At 36.7% G+C, this 10,143-nt stretch overlaps 1 protein-coding gene across 1 annotated transcript; it reads left to right on the plus strand.

The window, feature by feature from the left end:
• The first annotated feature begins 8,148 nt into the window (after positions 1–8,148).
• On the plus strand, positions 8,149–9,867 carry LOC107902375 (uncharacterized). Its single transcript, XM_016828568.2, has one exon. The coding sequence runs from the start codon at positions 8,149–8,151 to the stop codon at positions 9,865–9,867; it is 1,719 nt and encodes a 572-aa protein (XP_016684057.2).
• Positions 9,868–10,143: the final 276 nt, after the last annotated feature.

The following is a 10,143-nucleotide window of genomic DNA, read 5'->3' on the forward strand; positions in this document are numbered from 1 at the left end:
TAGCCACCCCCACCTCTTCCCCAATAATTTTTTTTTTTAGGCTGTTATTGCTAATTGGATTATTGGTAAGGTAAAAACGTGTATAGTAGGTTTTGAAAAGTGTTTTTTACATAACACGCTTTTTGAGTTTGAGTTGTATTTTCTGTTAATTTCGAAAGTAAATAATTAAAGATAATTAATTACATTGTTAATATTTTTTATTAAATTATATGTGATTTTGATTGGTATAATAATAAATTTAATTTTTAAAAAGATTTTATTGTACTCATTGGAGCCAATAACCTAAAATAGAGTACACGTGGCCTTTACATTGAGTTGTGCCATCTTGATCCCATTCATCTTCATCCTTTGGTACAATGATGGAATCGCTTTCTCTTTTAATTGGATTATTTTGCCCATTGATGACCACCCTCCAAACTTTATAATCATTGGCTTGGATAAACAATTTCATTCTTGTCTTCCAATAAAAGTAGTTGTCACCATTGAATAATGGAGGTCTCGTGGTGGAGTGACATTCTCTCAACATTGTTGTAATTTGCTCAAAAGTCATCAAACACACTTCTTCCATGGTGGATACCTTGTGATTTTTTATCTCCATTGTTGTATAACTTGAGCTTCTCTTAAATATTTTCTCTTTATGGTTAAATCGTCTCTAGAATTCTAGCTCTGATACCAATTATTAACTCAATAAACATAAAGAAGGGATGAGATGAATTGGTGTTTAAAAACAGAAATCAAAAGATTAAAAATTGACATAACAATTTATAATGGTTCAGCCTTAATTATTTACTTTTACTACGTTAAGTTTTTTCAACTAAGGATTTTCTTCAATTCGTTAATTGATATATTTCAAGGACAAGGTATAACATATAGAATATTTCCCCAGACTTTCAAGGCTTAACTAGAAACTCTTTTTCTTTTACAAAGGTAAAAAAGATGTAAACAGTAAATACCTCTCTAAGGTAGGTGTTTACAAAATTAAGCTCTCTCAACAAGTGTTTACGTATAAAGACTGAACATGAGAAGTAAGTAAGAATAAATATTGAAATTTAAGCTCTTGAATCTTTAAATCTTATTTTTTTCTACTTCCTAGAGTGTATTGAGGCTCTATTTATACCCCTCATTGATTTCTAGCCATTTAGACTAGTTAGAAGGAAGTTAGAGCCGTTAGAGCTATCAATTCATCAATTAAAGATAATATGTAACAGTCCATTTTCCAGTAGTGTTACAAACTGTGGTTTTGGGACCACAATTCTAACGTGCCAGTCCGTAAATATTAAGTATTTAATATTTACGAAGTTATTAGTGTCGTATTAAATTTTGATTAAGAAATTTTATCATTTAGTTATTTAATTAAAGAAAAAGAATTAAATTGTAAAAGTTGGAAAAGAGGTTTGTTATTAATTTCTTTTAATTAAATGGCCTAATTAATTAAGGTTAAAGGACTTATATTGCAAATAAGCCAAAATTTAATATAGTGGTCGGTTGATTCAATAATGATTGTCAATTTTATAAGTTATTATATGTTAAAGGTTATTAAAATTATAATATTTAAAAGTAAAAAAATAAAATATTAATAATACTAGGAAAAGATGATGGTTTCTTCTTCATTTTGACTTGGTTCTTCACCGAAACCCCATTGTTGATACTTGATAGTTAGAAGCTTCGGTCACTTATGCCTCTTAAATGTAAGTGATATATTGACGTTTTCTTCATGAATTTCATGTTTTTGTGTTAGTTGAGTTGAAATCTATCTTGTTTAGGGGTTAATTTGTAAGATTAGTTAAGTTTAGAAAGTATACTCTAATGTTTTTGAAGCCATTTACTTGAAAGTATTTTGTTTAGGTGCTTGAGGTTGACTTTGTGTTATTTTATAGAGTAGTTTGGTATAAATTTGGAAATTAAGGATTTAATTGAGTAATTTGTAAAATGAGAAGGATTTCATTATAAATTTAAGGATATTTGAGTTGTATATTAAGGGTTAAGTGTTCGGCAATACGAGGTTTATGTATTAATTGTGGATTTTACTTGTTTAATATTAGGGATTAAATTGTATGGAATGTAAATATTTGGGACAAATGTATAAATATTGTAAATAAGAAATTAGATGTATTAAATTGAATAGAGTGTGAAATTGAGGCTAATAAATAAAATAAATTATATTATAGATCAAGATCAAATTGATAATCGTGGAAAAGGGAAGGTTGTGGAGTAGTCCATGAACTTTTGTTATTTTTGCAGTTTGGCCCTGGTCAGTTTGTACGCTTAAATTTTAGTATAATTTAAATATTAAATTACTTGTGGATTGAAAATTATTAATTGACTTGAAAATATTGAATTGTGGTATGTGAATTAATTTAGGAAAGAAATTGTATTAAATGTTGTTAAATGATAAATATGTGAGCCGATGAACGTAAGATAAGATACGATTAGCATGCCAATAGGTTATATCGTGCACTGTACGGGATTGGTTGATGTTGAGATGATGATTCTGAATTCATTCAAGTTTACTGAATATACCGAAGTTCAGCATTTGTTGCGAATTATCACGTTATATTATAGTGTTTCAGGTGTGTTTCAAGGGTGGATGTAAAGCCTACAGGCTTGGCACTTGGTGTTCAGGTGTGTTCTTGATTGGTTAGCTCATTTGAGCGATTTGGTGTATTTGGTTGGTTAACTGTGTATTTGAATCCATTACAACGTTCATCGAGTATAGTTAATGATATAACATATTTGATTGAATTAATTCACTCGTATATAAGTTTATAACTCACCTGTGATTTGGTTATGAATGATGTAATAACCAATTTTTTGCCCAGCCCAGTAGCAATAAATAAAGCCCAAATCAGATCAAATAAACCCAAAACAAAATATAGCCCAGTCCCATGTAGCCCAAATATTAGCCCATAACAAAAAACCAAAATGTTAGAAACCCTAAGTGGCTAACAGCAGATTGGCGTCGCACGTCCCACGTTGCAGCAACCACCCACGTCCAGCAGCCCCGCACGTTGTGCACATCCCGCAAGTACCCACCTGCAACAAAAACACGAACCATGAACAGTGAGAGGGGTCGAAAATATAGGAAAATTGTAAAAAGATTTTTACTTTCTTTGTAAGGATTTGGCTATAAAAAGCTAAATGGTTTTTGTAAAAAGGGTTACACAATCGGATCCGAAAACACAGAAACAAGGAATAAAAAGAAACATTTTTTGAAATTGATCCATTGGTTCTGTTTTTTTCCCTTTTCTTTTTATTGTCTTTTATTTTCATTTTGCTCTTGGTTTTTAAAACAAATAAATGAGGGAAGGAGAGAAGATTCTTACCAGTGGTGGCGCGCCATCGGTGCCCTTGCTGCGCTTCAGTCGAAGTTGAAAAGGGGGGAGAGTACCGGCGTGAGGGATAAAGGAGAGGATAGAGCAGTTTTTTTTCCTCTCTTTTCCCTTCTTTTTGCGGCTGCTGTGGCTAATAATGGATTAGAATGGGATTAGGGTTAGAAGTAGGCCTTGCTTAATGGGCTATTTACATTTTTAATCCTTTTCATTTTCCCATTATTTCAAAACCATGGTTTTTTTTGTTTTTAAATTTTTCTATGCGATATTGAAATTGTTTTATTTTAATCCTTATTGAAACGCTGCATTTTAGGAGAATGGATTAATTTCTCTTTGGGTCCTCCTCCTGTTGCGCGTGTTCTGATTTGGTCAATTTTCACGTTTTCTATCTTTAAATTCGGCCTTTAAACTTCATTCATTTTCAATTTAATCCTTAATCTGTCATTTTAGTTTTTTTTAGATTTTTTTAATATTATTGATATTAAAATTATTTTCTCAAAATTCGTAGACCTAAAATTATTTTTAAGGTGAACCGATCACACCTCAATAAAAGATTGGTGGCGACTCCAATTTTCGTTTTTAAGTCGACAACTAAATTTTTTTTTGTTTTATCAAAAAATAGTTTTGACAGCTTGGCGACCCCACTGGGGACTTCTAGAGAGTCAAGCTGTAAAATTGATTGTTTTTTTTTGTCTTATTGTTGAAAATTGAAAATTTGATTTGAAAAATTACGATCCTCTCATTGCATTTATTTGTGGTATGATTACTATAAATTGAGTTTTATATCTTGGCATCATATTGCATAAATACTATTTAGTCTCAACTTTTTAAGTGGGAGTGAGAAACTATTCCTTCGTAAGGTCTTCACCTTCGTATAGGATAGTGGATCGCTTTCGGGATACATCCGTACTTATGTCTTCGTGAGATCTTCATCTCCATATAGTCATAAGGAAATGTATTCCCCTAAACCGAACTTGGTCCATATGAGCCTATAATAGGTGAGGATCGAGGAATCTGCTGGTTCAGGTACCTGTGCTCTAGAATTCAAACCACATATAGTGAACCTTAGGAACTCACCTTAGGTAGAAATACTCTTAACCTTAGTAGATACCTAATTAGGAGTTTTTACTATTTATTGGTTGTATTATATTTAATTGATACTGACTTTTTGTATTTTACTCTGATTGCATGGCATTACAATTACATGGTATTTCATTATAAAAAGGCGTTGGTTTGTATTCGGTTGCTAGATAGAAAGCTTATCATGGAAAAAGGGTTTTTTGATAGAGTGGAGGATAATGCGGCTGTCCGAACTTAGGCTGAGATAACACAGCGCGAAAAAGGTGATAGTTTGGCCGAGGGATACGTATCAAAATTATGAGACTTTACCCGTGTTAGCTTAACCCAGAACAACTTGCAAGAGTTGAAAGAGATTTGGGATCAGTGGAATAATGAGGTTAGACAGTTATTCTATTTAAATTATGGGGGTTTACCTTATTTACTTGATATGAAGGTAGACAAGTGTCTGTTTCGAGCTTTTGCCCAGTTTTGGAACCCGACCTACAGTTGCTTCACATTTGGGAATGTCGATTTGGTGCCTACAATAGAAGAATACATGGCTTTACTTCGGTGTTCAAAGATTCTAGTGGACAAGGTCTACTCGAAAGCTGTAAATGTACCGACCTTTTTGAAAAGGTTGATAAATATAACGGGGATGAGTGGGTAGTGGGTTACAGCTCGGATCAAGCAAAAGGGGGATAACAAGTGCATTACCTGGAAAAATTTGAAGGACCTCATTCTAGCGTACCCAAATGCGAGGAAGAAGGTAGATGTCTTTGCTTTAAGTATATATGGTTTGGTTATGTTCCGTAAGGCTTTGGGACATGTTGACGAGGCGGTCACTGACTTATTTGATCGGCTTGAAAATAGAGTTACACCAGTTTCAGCAATTTTGGCAGAAACATTCAGGTCACTAAATGCATGCCGGAGAGCGGGAGAAGGAAGATTCATTGGATGTGCGCAGCTCCTACTTGCATGGTTCTATAGTCACTTTTGAAAGGTTGATAAAGTTTCATATCGGGTCTTCTCTGAAAGTTATTCACCATTAAAGGAGATAGTGGCTACACCAAAGAGGGATGATATATCGGAAGAGAAATGGATGGCAATTTTTTAGAATTTGCAAGAGTAGGATATCGAGTGTAGAGCTTCATGGTTGCTTCCAGATAAGATCCTATATCGGTGTGGAGATTTTGACTGGGTTCCTTTGCTTGGAATTTGGGGAGCTGTTGGTTATGCGCCATTGCTAGTGCTAAGGCAATACAGGTCAAGGTAGTTTGTGCCCGCAACTCAGGGACTGGCCGAGTGTGAATTCTCGTATAGGGGCGATGGTTACAAAAAGAGAGTTCATGAGATGGTCAGTGCATGGAGTCTGACTCGCCGAATGAAGAGATTGGTTGTAGGTCCGATGATAACTCCTGAGTATAGCGGATGGTGGGTTAAGAGGATCAACGATAACGTCCCTGGGTCAAGTCAGGAAAATAGTCAGTCGATAGAGGAGCATTTGCGTGTTATCCCTTCTGAACTGGAGATCATAAAGTAGGACTTTGAAAGAAGAAACGCAGAATTAGAGAAAAAAATAGAGCAAACGGAGGAAGAAAAGGTGAATTTGAGACTGCATGTGGATGTTTAGAAGCTCGAGGCTGATAAACTAAGGAAGGGGAAGAATAAGATCGAAGAAGAGCTAGATAGCTTGAAGACAGATTACAAGAAGCTCCGTCTGTCAATGAGAACTTTCAGGCTTGGAAAAACTTCAGAGCAGTGGCATGAAGAGATTCGAGAAGAAAGAAACAAGTCAGACCGGTGGGAAAGAAAATTTCAAGAGCTTCAAGCACGAAATAAAGCAGAAAAGAACTTGTCAGAGAGCCAAAAGGAAAAGGGCGAACTAAAAGACAGGGTGGTTGAGTTAGAAGGGTCTCTTCGTCAACACAAAGGTCAAAATTCTGTAGTTGAGCTAAAGGTAAGTCTAAGCAATATTGAAGAGATGATGTAAAATAGAAGGGTTAGAAGCAGCATTGTGAAATTGTGAGGTTCGGATTGAGCATCTAGAGGCAAATGAAGATCGTCAGAATGAGCAACTTCATTATTTCCAAAATCAAGTTAGAGACAGGGATCATGTTATGGGAGAAGCTGTGGTTCAGATTCGAGAGGTAGCAGATCACTTACAAGCTCTAACAGTACAGGCCAACACATTGAGCGTGAAGTATGAATTGGAATCGGACCGGGGACAAGAGTTGACCTCGTCACTTAAAAAGATTAAGGTCTTGAGTATTATGGCAAAGCCTTATTTGTAGCTCATTCTATTTAAAGAGATTTATTTTCTAATAAAGTTTTCTGAAAGTAATTGAAATTAGAATTAACGCCTTTTTGCATTCATTTTCATACATCGCATCATATGCATTAAAAACTATTAAAGGGTTCTGATTAATCAAAATCATTCCTCAGTTAACCTGGAAACTAACCAGCCAACCTAACACCGTTAAGGTACAAGAGCGAAATAAAAAAGTATGGACCAAAGATTAGAAAAGCTTGAACAGTTCCAAAAAGAAATGTAGGATCAACTTCAGCAGCAAATGCAAGAGCAGCTCGAGAAGATCCAGCAGAAAATGATGGACAAAATGGTAAATCTTAAAGGAGCATGATGTCGTAGTTAACGCGACTATTGACTGAGGGAAAGGATAAAGGAAAGAGCCCTATGGCCAATGTTGAAGATGAAGGTGATGACAGACTCCTGTACCCTCCAGGCTTCACCCTTCCACATGCACAGCCCCAAGCTGAGGTATACCCTCGTAAATCTTCTGTTACCATTAGGCCTCAACAGTTCCAAGCCGACGCTTTAAGGTCGATGAATTACCAGGCTGGATCAGGCTCTAGCCCTAAGAATAATCCTGTCAATCCTGTTATCCCCGACTTCGATGAGGCAGTCGAAAAGGAAAAAGAAAAAGAAGAATTGCCAAGGCAATTTGAAGAAAGGTGAAAGTGGGTTGAAGAGAAATTCAGGGCGATGGAAAGCACTGAGAGATATTGTGGGATTGATGCTAAGGATTTCAGTTTGGTTCTAGACTTGGTGCTCCCTTACAAATTCAAGATGCCAGAGTTCGAGAAGTATAATGGACCCAGTTGCCCGGAAGCCCACATCACCATGTTTTGTAGGAGAATGACTGGATATGTCAATAATGACCAACTTTTGATACACTGCTTTCAGGATAGCCTCGCAGGAGCAGCATCTAAATGTTATAATTAATTGAGTTGTGCTAAGATTAGTTCCTGGAGGGATTTGGCACAAGTTTTTATGAAGTAATACAATCATGTGGCAGAAATGGTTCCTGACAGAATTACTTTGCAAAATATGGAGAAGAAGTCGAATGAAGGTTTCAGGTAGTACGCTCAGAGATGAAGGGAGGTTGCAGTTTAGGTCCAACCACCGCTCCGTGAAAGAGAAATGACAATGCTCTTTATAAATACGCTGAAAGCCCCATTCATCACACATATGTTAGGAAGTGCCACAAAAAGCCTTTCTGACATAGTCATAAGTGGTGAGATGATTGAAAGTGCTATAAGGAGCGGAAAGATTGATGTTGGAGAGAATAACAGAAGGGAAGCCTCAAAGAAAAAAGAAAGTGAGGTGAAAAATGTGAATGTATACAACAAATCGGTTACGGTGAATCAGCCCAGAAAGATAGTGGCTAATCAACAGAGTTCATCAAAACAGGAATCTGGTGCGAGGCCAAGTACTGAGAGACCTTAGTTCACACCAATTCCAATGTCGTATAAGGAGTTGTATCAGAATTTATTCAACGTACACGTTGTTGCCCCTTTTTACTTGACCCCTTTACAGCCTCCGTATCCCAAATGGCATGACGCAAATGCACAATGCGATTACCATGCAGGAATAACGGGGCATTTCATAGAACATTGTACAACTTTTAAAAAGCTTGTTGAAAAGCTCATCAGTATGGGTGTTGTCAAGGTAGATGATGTATTTGGTACAGGAAATCCGTTACCCAATCACACTGATAGTGGGGTAAACATGATGAGTGAAAATGTGGGGAGAAGGGTCAAGGAGAGCGTTGCTGAAGTAAAAATCCCTTTGAGGTGGGTTTGGAAAGAAATGGCAGGAAGAGGGTTAATCGTCTCGGATACAAAAGGAGGTGGTGAGACCCAAAATTATTGTGAGTTCCACCAGGAGGTGGGACACGAAATTCTGAGATGTAAAGAATTCAGAACTCTGGTCCAGAGCATGATGAATAATAGAGAAATAGAGTTTTTCGAAGAAGTGGAGGAAAAAGAAAGTATATGCGCATCAGAGTCAATGACGAGGATTTCGAAGGTTAATCATCCTGTAATTATCAACTCGCGCCCTAAGGTTAACGAGGCTAGGGCACAGGTGATACCAAAGATTGTAATTCATAAGCCAATAAATTTTTCGTATAAGGATAGTAAAAAGGTCTCTTGGAAATATGAGTGCAATGTGTCAATTTCGGGGAAGGAAGCTTTGGTTAGTGTTGTAAAACAAAACCAAGTGGCAGGTTCTTATACGCGTAGTGAGAAGCATTGCGATGGGATAAATGCCAAAGCAGAGCCGGCGGAAGGGAATTTTTTTGTGGCAGAACAAAAGAAAGAAAAGACGGTTGAATCTAGGCCATTGATTAATGAGCCAATAAATGAGGAAGAAGCCACTGAATTATTGAAATTTTTAAAACACAGTGAGTGTAGTGTCGTAGAGCAGCTGCATAAGCAACCAGCACGTATCTCTGTATTAGCTTTACTCATAAGTTCAGAGATGCATCGAAATGCGCTGATGAGGGTGTTGAACGAAACATACGTGGCTAATGATATTTCTGTCAACAAATTGGATCGTTTGGTCAACAATATAAGCACTGATAATTTTATCTTCTTCAATGATGATGAAATACCATCTGGAGGTATGGGGTCCACTAAGGCTCTGCACATTACTACTCGATGCAAAGGGTACATGCTACTGGGAGTTTTGATTGATAATGGATCCGAATTAAATGTATTGCCCTTATCTACTCTCAATAGGCTACCTGTGGATAGCTCATATATGAAAACGTGTCAAAATGTAGTAAGGGCATTTGATGGAACAGAAAGGAAGGTTATGGGGAGATTTGAGATACCATTGCTGATTGGCCCAAATACTTATGAAGTGGATTTCATTGTAATGGATATCAAACTTTCCTATAACTATTTGTTGGGGAGACCTTGTATACACTCAGCAGGGGCCATGCCTTCATCGCTGCATCAGAAGTTGAAGTTAGTGTCAGAGGGACGGTTGGTGATAATAAATGCTGAAGAGGGTATTATCGCGTCAATAACCAGTAATGCACCATACGTGGAGACTGATGAGGAGGCAGTGGAATGTTCTTTTCGGTCCTTAGAGTTCGTGAATGCAACATTTATTGCTGAGGGGAATAGAATCCCAGTGCCAAATATATTTAAGACTACAAAAATGGGTCTTTAATTAATGGTGGGAAGAGGAGCTATATCAGGAAGAGGATTGGGAAGACATCTGCAGGGAGAAGTTGATGCACCAGTGATGAAATATAAGTTTGATCGTTTTGGTCTAGGCTATAGAGCAGACATAAAACAAAAGAGAAGGGAAATAGAAAAAAGATGTGAGATGAGAAAGGCACGCTTAAGCGGAGATGAAGTTAAGTGGGAGCCTATGGTTTTTCCTCACATATCCAAGACCTTTGTATCTGGGGGGTTTATTTATCCTGAACAAATAATGCTTAAA

This window comes from Gossypium hirsutum, chromosome D05, assembly GCF_007990345.1.
Source record: "Gossypium hirsutum isolate 1008001.06 chromosome D05, Gossypium_hirsutum_v2.1, whole genome shotgun sequence".
Lineage (NCBI taxonomy): Eukaryota > Viridiplantae > Streptophyta > Magnoliopsida > Malvales > Malvaceae > Gossypium > Gossypium hirsutum.

What these genes read in the sequence shown, in the direction of transcription:
- LOC107902375 (XM_016828568.2), top strand. Translation starts at nt 8,149, where the DNA reads ATGTCGTATAAGGAGTTGTATCAGAATTTATTCAACGTACACGTTGTT.